This window comes from Octopus bimaculoides, chromosome 13 (genome assembly GCF_046866305.1).
Source record: "Octopus bimaculoides isolate indiv1 chromosome 13, ASM4686630v1, whole genome shotgun sequence".
In the NCBI taxonomy this organism is placed as follows: Eukaryota; Metazoa; Mollusca; class Cephalopoda; order Octopoda; family Octopodidae; genus Octopus; species Octopus bimaculoides.
Window position 1 is genome coordinate 27,938,734 of NC_142940.1, and position 16,194 is coordinate 27,954,927.

General features: G+C 34.0%; 1 protein-coding gene across 1 annotated transcript in view; it reads left to right on the forward strand.

The window, feature by feature from the left end:
• The window catches only part of LOC106879637 (uncharacterized), a 209,198-nt gene that overhangs the window by 104,590 nt on the left and 88,414 nt on the right, over positions 1–16,194 (forward strand). Inside the window, exon 6 of the mRNA XM_089361587.1 lies at positions 2,531–2,594. Within this exon, the coding sequence (XP_089217713.1) occupies positions 2,531–2,594 (64 nt within the window). The remainder of the gene's footprint in view (positions 1–2,530; positions 2,595–16,194) is intronic.

A 16,194-nucleotide genomic window follows, 5' to 3' on the forward strand; every position in this document is an offset into this window, starting at 1 on the left:
AACGCACGAACAATGTCATAAATAACAGTACCGCCGATAGTTGTTGTTGACAAATAACGGCACTAATTTTATTCAAGGGAAAAGATCCTATTACACCGCCACAACGTGTTGTTGACAAACCACAGCAGTAATTGTTTTCACCTCAATAGACGTCAGTGATTAGTTGAAATTACCGAAATACGACAACTTTTAGCATGAAGTAACTTCGAATATAAAATTTTTTCTCTGTTCTATAAGACAAAACATGTTCTACCTACACAATACATCGGTATTCTGAGAAGAACTACGTGTAATCAAGTCTTCTGATATGTTGTTACTTAATACTTAATTTTGTTTGTCATGTTGTCTGAAATACCTATTCTAATATTTGAACCTGAATCGATAGATACATTACTTAATTGATGCGAACAACAACTTATGCCAGTTTATATAATAGAAAGAAACAGCCGTTTCTTTCTATTATATAAACACTTGGGGACTTTTTCTACAGACAGTTTTTATGTCACGTATTACTAGAAAGCCGATCGATGTTACCAGTATTCAACACCATCTGTCAGTTTTCTGTTAAAAAAAGTACATAATTCTTTTTCGCCACATTTCAATGTTACAATGAAAACGCATAGCCTGAAAAGCGAATTGTGTCATTATTTCACATTATGCCAATCTACTCGGCTGAAAATGAATACCAGCCAAGAAATGGTAGAGACCGATCTCAATCTCCAACTTGATATTCGGCTATGTTAAGAGTTGAAGAGCCGAGGAGATGCTTACGTCGGCTCGCGAGCACATAGGCATTTAAAACAATAAACGAGAGCATAGTACATGCTGCTAGGTCATACTTTTTTTGTGGTGGATGACAAAGCTTTTGTGCAATATAGTGACTCGACAAAAAAAAAAAAAAAAGATTTGTGCCGTTTTGTGACTCGACAAAAAAATAATTGGAATTCTCAAGACTAGACAAACATTGGTTTTATCGCTCGCTACATTCTGCAACAAGAGTTCTTTTGAATGTCTTTTGACTTTCAAAAGAATTCTTTATTCTTTTTACAAAACATATATCTTTTTCTATGTAGATACTAGTCATCCCTTTGAAACAATATTTTCCATACAGCACATGCCAGCTTGCTATTGATATATTATCGCTGTGTATATTTAGCACCAGTGTACCCACCAAAGAATAAATCCGTGGAGAGTAGAAATATACTTTAGTACATACACTCACTGCATTTGTTGTCTTCTCTGCGCAACCTTTTCCATTACATTTATATTTGTGTTATTAATCCGTTCTTCTCACCGGCATTGTACCGTTCATCTAAGTAAGCAACAAGTGGCATGTATATTGGACGAGTGTTCAGTGTTGTGTCAAAACTCCTAATGAGACCAGAAAAGTAGCAGAACTTTCTTGTTAGACTCATCGAGCTGAGACATTCACTACTGGATAAATATCATATTAGACTTCGATAAATTTCACTTTAACGAGGACTTACATGCTGTTACCAGTCCATTCTCACGAGTAGAAAACGATTTTGCTGGTCGATACATTGTGTTTAGATGGGAAAAGTCGGTTATTATTTTAGTATCCCATTGCAATATTTAGCGCACAAACAATATAGACAAAGAATAAGTCAAATTGAAATGATCTTAACATGAGAGAAAAAATGCAGTTCATATGATAAACCAGTTGGTAAAACGTTAAACAACGCAGTGACGATTGAGTATTGAGGTATCGTGTAGGCAAACTTTAGCGACAAAAACCATTAAGTAATTTAAGTAATTAAATCAGAGTTAACACATGACCAATAAAACCAAATAATCAAGACTCTCCCCACATTAAAGATTTGAAATTTCGCGTCAGTCATTCTACCTACATTGATTGAAATGAAACATTGATCAAATGTTTGTCTGTTCTCAATAAGGAGATAGTCTTGATAAATTAAAGTTATTTATTGGGAAAATTTCCCTTTCAAAATATTTTGTTACACCAACTTCAGTGCATAACTGCGAATTCATATAGTGATAATATTACCACACCTCTAGCTATACTGTATAGTTATACTTCGGCGAAGAGGCCAAGATAAGACTGAAACATGTTCAGAATTGTTACAGTGATTAACAAACTTCAGACTAATTTAATCTATACGTAATTCCTATTTTAATTGAGATTTCAAAGTTGATCAGATTCCAGGATTGATGCAATATTTACTTCTTTTCAGTGTTAGAATAGTCTTGGTTAATTAAAGTTTACTTGCTCACTACATTAAATGTGTTTAAAAAATATGACTACAAAAAAATGTTGCCGTGAAAAAATGTAAACAACCAGGTTTTTAAAAATCGGAACGTTTCATCAGATGTTAGTTAAATGCCCTAAATGATGACAAACATGTTTACAGTGCCGGCAAAAGGAAATGAATATCATATTTTCGATTGCAAATCCAATACGTTTTCGATTCTGATGCCACTGACTCTGTTGAAATTTGCTGCCAATTCTGATTGATTCTCTAAAATTGAAACAATTATCTCTTCATTTTAGCATGCAAAGTTGAGAATTGTTTAAGTTCGCGATTTGAAATTCATCCACGGAACCTCAGTTGCACGTAAGTAGAGATTCATTACTCAATTCTACACACATACACATACACAAATATATGCAAACATGCACGTATGTGTGTGTGTTATTAGATAATAGACCTTATGGTATACACCTGGTAGCTTACCGGTAAAGCACGTTCACTTTCACAGTGTTCGTAGGTTATTTGAATAACGAGAGAGACCGAAGATGGAAGGTACGAGAATGTTTATTAATCACTATATATACACATACATACATATATGTGTGCATCACTTTCTCTTTTTGATTTAGAGTAAATTCTGACCGGCAACCTACTTGGTAGCATCTAGGTGAAGGAGAGCATCTTAATTTGTTCATCCTTTAAATTTTGAGGTCTTGCAGATTTTTATAGTACCTGATATCGAGATCATCTGTAGAGTATGAATTAAGGATTTGCGTTATCTCACCAAAAACCCAAGTTCAGTCATACACTGTTCAAGACGAGTTGGTATGTATTCTGCTCCTCCAATAACAATAGATATGAAGCTGAAAATGTATCTTGAGTACTGGATTTCCAAATATCCTCATTTTATTATACTTTTAGAACCACATTGGTATTCAGAGGGCAGCTGATTTCCACAACTGATCATATCTTTTCCTTGTAACAATATCTAACAGGTTGTTTTAATTTTGGTGGCTGTTTTAATCTTTAAGTTCCACCAATATTCTTTTGACCCATCGGTTTCAATGTAATCCACTACGTCTGTAGATGTTTTCTTTTCTGTTATTTTGTTCAAGATCGTTCTGACCACTGTATCATGCTTCATGGGAAGATATCTGGAAGACATTCTCTCACAGTTGGCAACAATGCGGTTAATGTCTTCAGTTTTGGTCTTGCACAGCCTACATTTGTTGTCTGTCAACGTTTTCTGACTCTTATGCTGTAGGTACTGGGTGGGGATCTCTTGTTCAAAGTAGGATGTCATAAACTTGTCGGTATCCCATGCCAAACACTTGGCATGATCAGTCCCTTCTACGGTTCCTGTTTTTCGTGCCAAGTACCCATGTACTATCTTCTCAGTGAACTGCTCATCTTTTTTATTTTGTTCTTATGATAAATAGATTTTACCAATGCTCCTTGGAGAGAGATCTATATCAGCCCTTATTTCATATCTCTCCTCAAGTTCATTAGTTATCCTAATTATGTTATTGGTTTCATGGTTGCAAATTTGGGCAAGATAGTTACTGGTCACTTTCCTCTGCTGTAGATGTTTCAGTGTCACAATGTGCTTCATATGACATCAATACAGATTTGAGACTACGACCACCATCCTTGAAAGTATAGCTTATCTGCATCTATATTGATGTTGAAGTTTCCTGTAATACTGTGTGCGTATGTATGTATGTATGTGTGTGTGTATGTATGTATGCAAGCATGTGTGTTTGTGTGTGCATGTAAGTATTATTTTATTAAGTTTATTTCTACAGATATTTTAAAGAAATTCTCGCCAGCACTCATTGCTTAAATAGCCACCACACATAGCGGTGTAAAGTTATTGAGTATACTAATTTACTTATGAAACGCATTCGTGGAAGCTGTTACGTAAATATTAATGATTTGTAGGTACGTGATATTTCGTTACGCAACCATAATATACTATAAAGTATATTAAATCTTTTTATAAGTCAATACCACGTTCTACTGCGTTAGCAACGTGTTCGAGGATGATTAATGAATCAGATGGGTGTTGATGAAGGGGCAAAACCCCACGAAATATGGCATATCTGCCCATTACCCATTTTTCATCTGCGATCTCATTGCTTGTTTATATCTGACGTTTCATATACAAAAATCAGTGCTGGCTATAATTTCTATAGAATATCTGTAAAAATAATCTTAACAGAATATTGTAAAAAGCACTGCTAACGCAGTAGAACGTGGTTTTGACTTATAAGACCATTTAATATACTTTATAGTATATTATGATTGCATAACGAAATACCACGCACATACAAATCATTAGTATGTATGTATGTATGTATGTATGAATGTATGTATGTATGTATGTATGAATGTATGTATGTATGTATGTATGTATGTTATTCTTTAATGCAGAAATCTGCTAGAAATGCTTCAAGCGGGTGGTGAGGTGACAATTGCTAAATTCACTTTAATTATAATAAAATTCGAAACTGGTGATTGTCGGCGTCAACACAACAGAATCTTAGAGTTTTGCATTTTGCATTGGAGTCAATAAGTTCGGCTGCCATGAGGACTGGAAAAGACTGGTGTTTCGTTCTGTAAAACTTCGCCAAATTGTGTCCAAATAATGATCGAGAGAAGTGAAAAAAGGATTAATGGATTATTTAGTAAGGGCAGAATGTGGATGAGGAGTGATCACAAAAGATAGCATTAGTTTGTGTGAGATGGCTTGTGCACAAGATGAAAGGTGGAAGGTCAGGTAATGATAGCGAGCCTCTACATGGTATTTAGGAAAATTAGCAAAATGTATCTCAAACAACATCTACTATCTTGAAAATATTACATTTGACAATGTGACAGTATGCCTTTGGTCATAGGGTGATTTGGAGTTAAATAACAGCAACAGCAATAGAAAACTTAAGTAGGAGTTTAATGTGCTTCAATTACTAGCTTTTACCGAATTGATTTTTACTGAGCTATAGCTACAGCTGTCTCCTTGAAGTGTGATGCAAATAAATTAACTACTGTTTTAATAGCTTGACTACTTGCAATTTTAAATGTTTAGTGAGAATTGATTATGAATTTCCATAGTAACGTAGTCATCTGTAGGACAGGTTTTTAAGTTATACATCAGTTCACGCATTAAAATAAAACATCTTAATTTGTATTAATCTAATTGCTACTATTAAGTGTTTAGTTAAAGTTTCAGAATCAGATATACATCACATACATATAAAAACTATAAATAAAACAAACAAACAAAAAACATGTTACAGTAAGGTTAAATATTTAATTCTGAAATACGACGATTTATTTAAAGTTTTGCCTTGTGACGCTTTTCAGAGAGTGTTTAAAAAATTGATATTTGTCATTTTTATACAAGTTAGGGGCCTTGAAGTCGGAAAGGAATTATCAATAAGAAATTAATGAAGAAAGACTGGGTTGTCACTTCTGGAATGCCTGTTATCAGAGGATTGACCTGGAGTTAAATAGTAGCACAACTTCAGATCACCCAAGTAAGAGCATGACATACTTCAGTTATTGACTTTTATTGAAGTAAACTAGCAGCTGCCTGCCCGTAGATGTTAACAGCTGCTTGCAATTGTAAATTCTCAGCGAGAATCGATGATGAGTTTCTATGGTAACCTATTACTTTATATTATTATGTATAAGTTGTAGTTTATACACATCATAGGCGTAACCAGTGACGATTCAAGTCGGTTGGACGTCCCACCTCCAGCAGCACCTGTGATATTCACTATACTGAAATATTTCCTGTGAAAATTAAACTCGTTCATATTTGTGGATGATTATAAATGACATACACGCACAAAGAAACAAATGTTCATTCATATATTTTTTACATAATCATCATCAACATAACTACTGTCAGTACATTCCTCCCAATATAAATACCAGCCTTTATGATTTATCATCAGTACTTTTGTATGTACATGTATACGGGTGCGTTTGTGTGAGTTTGTATGTGTGTGATTGTGTGTGTATGTGTGAGTGTGTATGTGCATGCTAGTGTTTGTATATGTATGTGCCTGTGTCATTCATAGGGTCCTACTACGTAGATGGGAGCTTCGTTTTCATTTTCTATACATTTCTGATGGACAGTCATTGTAAAAAAAATATAGGTCTTTATACAAATGTACGTCTCTCTTCCCATTATCAAAATCATCTCTGCGATCATCACTACCAACAACACTCTGTTCTTTTAGCATTATTTATGCATTTATTTATATAGTATTAGCATTATTACATTCAATTTCTCCTATCATCATTATCCCCTTATTATCCTCATCATTATTAATGCTGTTATTAACACATTCAAACATCCTAATAGCTATAAATTTGTTCATTTATATTCTGTTTTTGATCTAATTTTATTTTTATCATCAACACCAGTATTATTACCATTTTTTTAGCATTTCGCATCATTATTTTTTCATTTATTTTTCATTATGCGGATCAGAATTAATATATTTTATCTACACTAAATTATAAATTTAAAGTCACAGACACGATTGATTAATCCCGACGTGTTCTACCTGATGAATACCATTTTTTAAATGGTTCCTCCAGCAGCTTATGAATACGTAAACTCTGGATTTATGAGTATATAAAGAACGCTATTCCTACAATTATTTCATTATTTACAAGTACATTTTGATGTCAAAGTATCCTGTTTCGTAATGCACGGTTCGTTCCGGGTGAGATTTTTATAGACGGTATCAAATTCTTTATTAATGACCTGTAGGGACGCCGTATTTCGTTATGCTTCCGGGAATGTATTTAATATGTAAAATTGATATATCCAATTATGTTACATCGCTATGTTTAGTGGCTATTTAAGCCATGAGTTTGTGGATGGTTAATGAGATAGATGAGTGCTGATAAAGGAGCAAAAACTAAAATATGGCATATACACCCATTACTCACTTTTCATCTTCGATCTCATTGTTCTTTACATTGGAAGTAACAAATTCAGTGCTGGCTATAATTTCTATAGAAAATTTGAAGAGATAAGCCTAGCAGGTTCTTTATATTTTTCACAATTACTATTTTCACTAATAACCGTTTAAATTATAAAATTAACTTTTAGAACAATATATTCTCGCCACGACTGACAGACAACTATAAAATCAGAAATAACTTTCTCAACTAAAATCAAGACTGGAAGAAAAAATTGAATAGTCCTTACTTCCCTTTTTCAAATTCTTAATAAAAGACAACTTTGCCTGTGTTTGTATCGTGTATCGATAGCTTGATAGATAAATATTTACTTCTGAATGCAGACACAACGGAAAAAAACGTAAGAAAGAAATTCCCTGTTGCTATCAACGGCCATCAAAACTCATTCAAAGAAAGTTTGTGAAACTAGTCGCTATCAATCCGTTTTGACCTTTATTTTACGATTAACAGCTCTAAAACAAAATTTCCTAAGAGGAGATATATATGGCAATGTTATCTGTGAAGGATTTATTGGATATCAAGTAACTTCTGAATTTGACGTTCAAATGTTTTTGCAGTACTAAATGTCGTTGGTGGTATAATGTTGCATCATACTATGTAAAAAACAAACGTTGATTTTCATACCAATCTGCGTGTTGTTGTCCCATTCGCAATCTGTGTCCACGGCTACTCTCACAAACCGAACCTGTTTCATGTTGACTGCGTATAAAAATGTAAAAGCCGCAAGAGAATTTTTTGTCATATCGCTGCGACTTTACATTTCCAATGAACGATCCACTGTGCATTTCAAGTAATTACAGGAAGAATTTCCAAGTAATTACAGGAAGTAATTCAAGTAATTACATTTCAAGTAATTACAGGAAGAAATAAATGGACTGTTAATAAAGCTAAAATTGACTGCCTGATACACGTTAGATCTATCACCATGCATGATGTTAAAGTTACAATGAACGCTTCAGTTTATTTTCTATTCTCTACCATATTTCAGTGAGGATACCAAATCACTGGAGGCAGAAATTTAGAGCAAGTCACTTACTTTTATGAGTCTTGACTGCAAACTTTTGTATTCTTGTTACTCTTTGAATAAGCTTCCGAAGAAGATGCTACAATCTTCAGTGGAGATGGATACAGCAAGCAAATTAGTATCTGATAACTCTGAGAATTTTGATGTCAATTGAAACAAATTGGGCAAAAAGTATATGTAGCATACAATCTCGCAATAATCGAACTTATTATAATCAACTGGTTTGCGAGAAGCCAAAATTACGAGATTAGCGTTATGGCATTTAGAGAATTTGCTGGTCAATGAGATTAACAGAAGCCGATAGCCGAGTAGTGAAGATTGCTTCACCGTGATTTTGTCACTTGTATTTTGGATAGCATTTGCTCAAAGCTACAGTACCACTTTTTGACACAAAACTTTTATATCATGAAGAACCTTTCCTATCTTAATTCCATAAGCGAGCAGCCTTTCAACATTGAGAGTCTGAAGATTATACAGAAATGTCGGTTGATCTTGGACGGCCGGAAGACAGAGTGCTATAGTATATCTAGTTTCATCTAGCAAAAGATAGGTATTTTGAACTTACTGGCGTATTTTGAGCTTATACAAGCTTTTGCATCCTCACGAGAATACTGTCTGTGAACTGTTCAAGTTGTTTCAAATTGTTGTCACTGCGCATGTAAAGTGTGGGCTGTGAGCGCAGGTTTTCCAAGTTGTGGATATAATTAAAACGTATGTGTGGATTTCATAGTGGACAACGGACCGGACAACAATTGCTATGAATTGGCGATGTGCCGAAAACCTAAATCTTGAAAACATCGTTTGTGTTTCAAGGTGAAACATCAAAACAAAAGAATTACCGTTGTAAAGTGTACTGTAACTCAGAATAGACCATTTTCATGTTTCATTCTTTTCAATTCTATTGAGAAGTAGCTTTGAATTTGATTTATCATAAAAGGTCTTAGAATTACTAATATACAAGTTTTGCCCCTTTCAAGGGAAAGTTGAAAATACTGATTCTGGCACCAGCTCCAGCTATAAACATTCTATATGTTTGTAGATCAGAGACTATACGATTGAACGCATCTTTCTTCAAGACGGTAATGTGACTTTGAGGAGACTTTTGCTCTTTCTATATGCATGAGCGATCGCATAATATATACATTGACGTGTGTGTGTGTGTGTGTGTGTGTGTGTGTGTGTTATCTCTCTAGATACGTTCCTAAAACATGAAATGTTCACCAAATGTGGTCATTATAGCACCAGAACTATAGATAAGAGCACGCATGGTTATAAGACTATTTCTATCAGTGATACGAACAGAAATGAAGATGTCATATGACAAGCCAATGTTGAAACGACAACCCAATCTAGAAATGATAAACCAATCCACGAACTTTTGATACACCTTCAAAAACGTAGGAACTTTTGATATTCTTATACTGTGTTAAGTGATCGGATGAAATGTGTATGATGAAATAATAAAAGCGTGTTTATTAAGCACCAATGTTATAAAATTTTTAAACATGGTAAGTTCCTCAGTTTTACTACAAATACACAGGTCTACTCAGCAGGAGGAACGTACATTATCTGGGATGAAGATTAAGGCTGGTCTTTTTCCTTATATTGGTTTTCTTGAACCTTCCCTCACGAAGCAGCAGGATATCATGCCCAGAACACTTGCTTGCGTTGTTGCTAGCTCCTAGTCTTAATCCTTTCCCTTAAACTGTTCCATCTCGGCGATACTGTTACTGAGGGATTCAGTTGTCAGACTTCTTTTTGTTCTTTCTGTTATTAATAACTCTACAGTTAGCTCTTCAGGTTTATTTTGAATTTGATAACTCCTGCAGCTTCTCAGTAGATAAATTCGTACCAACTGTACTAACTTCTCCAAGACTTGTGCATTAACATTTTGTATTCTCCCTTCATGGGCCAGCTCAAAGATATCATTGATGACTGCTGATACCAATTCCTCGTAAAATTCCTGGTTGTCATTGCATTCTTATGGCCATAGTTTCTTCCAGACTTTTCTTCACTGCGTTATCCATTGCTTTGTCACGGCCATCAGTTGCTTGAAAGTTCGGCAACAATTTTAGGTCTTGATAATATCGGACTCGCCTGAAACATCATTCTTAAGTATTACACTATCTTTCCTATCCTTCAACGTAGAGATAAAAATGCGAAATAGCATCTTTTTCAAAATTCGCCTGCTTATCTGGAACAGTTTCCATACTCATTGATAGTCTTAAGAACCTGGAGAAATTCTTTAACTTCTGGGTGCCTGCATTTGAAGCTTCGCTTGGTATGCGGATGCCGTGTCATTTATATTATCGATTGAATACCTGAAATCAAATTTTGTTAGCTGTGATTACGCCAGAATTATCATCTTTTTGTCTTGCATGTATCTGAAGAAGATCCTTGCTTTTTCTTTTACGATAATTTTGCTTGATATCATGTCGCGGTGCGTTTCATCGTCCACTTATATTGGTTTCAAATTTTGGCACAAGGTCAGCAATTTCAGGACAGACAGTAAGTCGATTATATCGACCCCAGTATTCAATTGGTTCTTATTTTATCGACCTCGAGAGGATGAAAAGTAAAGTTAACCCTAGCAGCATTTGAACTCAGAACGTAATGTCGGAAGAAATGCTGCTAAACCATTTTCCCGGCGGGTAACAATTCTGTCAGCCCGCCGCCTTATCTTCATTTATATTGCAAGTATATTTTGTTCTCACTTCACATTGAAGCAACTTTAACTATAGAAAGAAATCAAAAAGTTGAAGTAGCAAGAGAAAGGATAAAATAATATAAGCAGACTGACGCTTGAACAAAAGTAGAAAATATGAAAGCATCAGATAAGAAAAACCAATATGCATGAGCACGAACATGCAGATTACCCATAATATTGAAGAGAAAATCGATAGATGCGTAGAGGGAACACAGATGATAAAGAGTTATGTAATTATGTGATAACACCGAGAGAGAGAGAGAGAGAGAGAGAGGGAGAGAGAGAGAGAGAGAGAGAGAGAGAGAGAGAGAGAGAGAGAGAGAGAGAGTAGAAGTGAGTGAGAAACAAAAGTGTTATCATATCTATCTGAACGCGCATTAGCGAGCAGAATATCTGAAACAATTTCAAGAAAAAGACTAGGACGGTATGGAAATAAGATTGAAGAGTTATTTATCGAGAGAAATGTTCAAGCAAAAAACAACACTGGGGACAATTTGGAGCTTCTTTGATACACTATCAGTAGGAACAAGTTTTATTTTTCAATAAATTCAATCCATTTTCCAGCGTTTTATCTATGAAATCTTTAACAACATAACGAAATAAAAGTAATCATGACAAAAGTAACAAAAATGTAAAACGTGGTATATTCTTGGGTCCCGTTACTTATCGTAAAAATTTAATGAGTTTCATTTTCATAACAACTCATTATAATGTGCCAGTATATAATTTATTACAAGTTATTACATAAAATTAATGCAATTCATGAATATATTGACTCCAAGAAAAGGAAGGATTATAGCGAACCAATACTAAACGAGTATCTATCTATCTATCTATCTATCTATCTATCTATCTATCCTTCTGTCTGTTTGCCTACCTATCTATCTATCTATCTATCTATCTATCTATCTATCTATCTATCTATCTATCTATCTATCTATCTATCTATCTATTTATCTATCTATCTATCAACCATTCACGCAATCAATCGATCAAGTCACTCGGAAAAGATAGTAGTACAAAATATGAAAGCGTCACGTCACCCTACTTACTCCATGTGAATATTATGTTGTCAGGTCATTGCAATATTATTGAGAGGGAAACAATTTATTACTTGTGAATACTTTTAAAATGATACTGAGTGCCCTTTTGCTTCGAAAACTGAGGAATTATATACCTGAAGGATCAACAATATACCAAGTAGAAGGAATCATGTTAGCATTTCTTTGTTTCCTATCTTGAAATGTGACAGGAGTTTCATTCTTACATACATACATACATACATACATACATACATACATACATACATACAAACTATTAATGGGAATAGTAACATACCACACTGATTCGCTCTGGGAGAGCAAAACTGATCCCCAAATGCAGAACCACCCACATGCCAAAATACTACCGGCCAACTGTATACCAGGACTTAATGCATAGAATATATACAGCATGTTTAAACCTCTTCCTCCAAGACAGTTACGAAAGTAGTAACATCATCACAGCAGAACAAACAGCTGGGAAGGAGGGAGGCTGGGGATGTGCCGAGCAATTGTTAATAAACAAAACTGTAATGTGAGAGGTGCGGAAGGAAACTAATTTCAATGTGACTGGATTACAAGAAAGTCCTTGACTCTGTCTCCAATTCATGGATGCTAGAAACTCTTCAACTTGCTAAATTTCCAGTGAGCATAGTCAAAGACGTAGCAGACCTGACTTCATCGTGGGCCACCATTTTGAAATTAAACACAAGGAGTGATTGTATTATCACTGATAGAATAAAGTATCGCAGAGGTATATTCCAATGGGACAACCTCTCTGTGATGTTGTTTATGCTTTCTGTGAACCTCCTGTCATTCATGTTAAAGAGCTCTGAAATATATCTCACTGGTTCACAAGGAAACAAAAATACCAAAATTACACACTGTTTCTTTATGGATGACTTGAAACTATATACCTCTGATGAGGAATATTACAGGTACCTAGGAGTGGATGAAAACATATCTTAATATGGCACCTGTAACGAAACAACAGTCATTAAAGAATATTTCTGCCGAATAAAGAAAATATGGATCTCGTAACTCTGCATTCAATAAAACTGTGGCCCGCTATGTGTTTTCTCATACCAACATTTGGGCTGCTTGATTGGACGTTTGATGAGATCCGAGCCACTGATGTGAAAACCCGGATTATACTAACCAGTTTGGATGCTGAAGGATAACTCCGAGGGAAAAGAAATAAAAACCCACAGTTTTGGTAGAAGCCACAGTCACTCATAATAGAGAGGTGTACTGGTGGAATGTCCCAGTGAAAACCACAATAAAATATAAACATAATATACTTGACATAGTAGTTTGAGATAGAGAAGAGAAATTGTGTACAGTTAGGAAAATCAGCTACCCAGAGGATGTTAACATAAAACTAAAGATTAGAGAAAACGAAATACCTAATCTGAACTATTGAGAAATCTACAGTTACTCTATCCAGATTACAAATTCAGGTTTATACTTATATTGGGACACTAGGATATGTAACACACGGCCTAAATACCAATCTTGAGAAATTAGGCTTCTCAAAACCAGAAAGTAAACTAATTCGAAGATTACTGATCCAGGCCATCACTGGAACTGTAAGAATCTGTAAAAATTTCCAGATTTTAATAATTTAAGTATATATGTTTAGATATGCAACTATATGCATGAGAATACGTACATAAAACAAAGCATACAAATCTACTCACATACATACATACATACATACATACATACATACATACATGCATACGTACGTACGTACGTACGTACGTACGTATGTACGTACGTACGTACGTACATACATACATACATACATACATACATACATACATACATACATACATGCATGCATCCATACATACATACAGGTGTGTGTATGGAGAGAGAGAGAGAGAGATAGAGAGAGAGAGAGAGAGTTTGAAGTAGTATACAGATATCGTATATTGAGAAAAAGAAGGCAGTCAGAATTTTGGATAATTCTCTATTAGCGCTTTCGTTCGTTTATCGAACTCGTCAAGACAAAATCAAAATCAGATGGTAAAAACAGAACGTTTTGTTGTTCATTTATATGAATCGGATGCTTTTTTGTGAAAACATTTATATTATACTATTACTGTTCTTTCTGAATGTGGCTCCAATGTTAATAACGTGATACTCATCTCTATAAATGATCATATATATATATATGGGGTTTTAACAACTTTTGTTCTTGTAGAACTTACATATACCCGAGAAAGAATACTAGAACACCACTGATTAAAGGAAGATATCTAATGTAGCGACTTGACAAAGTAATTCGTGAAAAAGATATCTTTTGAATTATCTTATCCAAACAAGCATAAAAAAGAAAAATATATCCTACAAAAGGATGAAAGATACTCAGAAATATATTTAAGCAGTCTCTGCTTTATTATATAATTTATATCCTGCAGAGTGGCTTCCAGTTAAATAGACAGTATGCTTACAAAACTCATTTATGATGTTTGATTACATAGAGAATAGATTGAATTATAACCAGTACCAAATTATTTTTCTATATTCTGATTTTATTTTTTTAAATTTATGAATATTGCACCAATATTTAACGTTTGTTCATGGAAAACATGAAATTACACAGAATATGGGACTTGACTATACAAGTGTAAAGGAATATACATTTTTATAGGACTGAACTCTTTTAAATTGTTCAGTGATGATCACGACCTCCTCTCTTTTCTTATCTTTTCCATTTTACTTCCTAAAACTGACGTCTTGGAAGGTCACCAGCCCTTGTGAGAAAATGAGTTTATTTACAAATATGTTGATAGAAATATAATGGAAAGAAAAAGAAAGAAAGGAGAGAAAAAGAATTGCTTTGTAATGAAATTTTAATGAATTAACCACAGCAAATTGAAAAGAAACCACTTCTCTCCTTCTCTCTCTCTCTATCTATTTATCTATCTTTCTATCCTTTCCCTATGCTTTATTATTTTTTCTCTTTTTTGATTGTCCGGAAACTTCTCTCTCTCTCTCTCTCACTTCTTTCTCTCTTTCCCTCTTTTTTCAACAAAAACGAAAACAGTATTCTCTTCTAAACAAAGCAAAAAGCATCTGATTCATATAAATGAACAACGAAACGTTTTATTTTTACCATTTTGATTTTGATTTTGTCTTGACGAGTTCGATAAACGAACGAAAGCGTTATTAAAGAATTATCCCAAATTTTGACTGCCTTTTTTTCTCAATATATATATATATATATATATATATATATATATATATATATATATATATATATATATATATAGGTAAAGCAAATTTTAGAGGTAATACTTGATAATTGTAAGCACTTGCATATGCCAGATAGTGGCCGAGGTGAAAGAATAAATTAAAAACGTAGAATTAAAACAGAACACAAAGGATTCCGTGGTACACGTGTTTCAAGCTTTGATCCTCTCCTTCTATCTCATATACGCTAGTTATGTTTATTTATCATTCATTCTACCCTGAATTGTGGCATAATATGGACAGATTTCGGAATACCTGTGAACTTTTATGTAAATGTATCAACTTAAAGGATAAACATATTACAATGGATATTACAACGGATAATACCTACTGGACTTCCCCTTTTTCTCGTTCCTGTTTCTCTCTCTTTTTCTTTTTTCTTTGTGATTTTTTCTTTGTGATATAATCTTGGGAAAGAATATATTTGCGACTGAAGATAACTTTCAACCATCCTGTCTATCAATTATATACTCATATAATGATGCAACGACTGTTTGTGTATAAAGCTTGAAACATGTGTACCGCGGAATCCTTGTGTTCTGTTTTAATTTTACGTTTTTAATTTATATATATATATGTGTGTGTGTGTGTAAGAAATTAAAAAACGAAAATACACACACTTTACATAGTTTTAATATATTTTTTAATATATCAACCGGTTTTGCTTTCGCTATTCATGATATTATGGTTTACTTATTTGAATATGTATTTTCTTAAGAAGAAATTTTTGTCCACGTTGTGTGTGATGATATTTACGAGTAAATGGCTTCACAAATAGGAGAATAAGTGGAGGTAATTGGTTATCGTTATCATTGTTGGTGTTGTGGGCAAGGGAGATAACTATTAAGCTTTCGGTAAGAGGAGGGGAATATATATTGTGTACACATTCACACACATACACACACACACACATACACGCACACACACAAA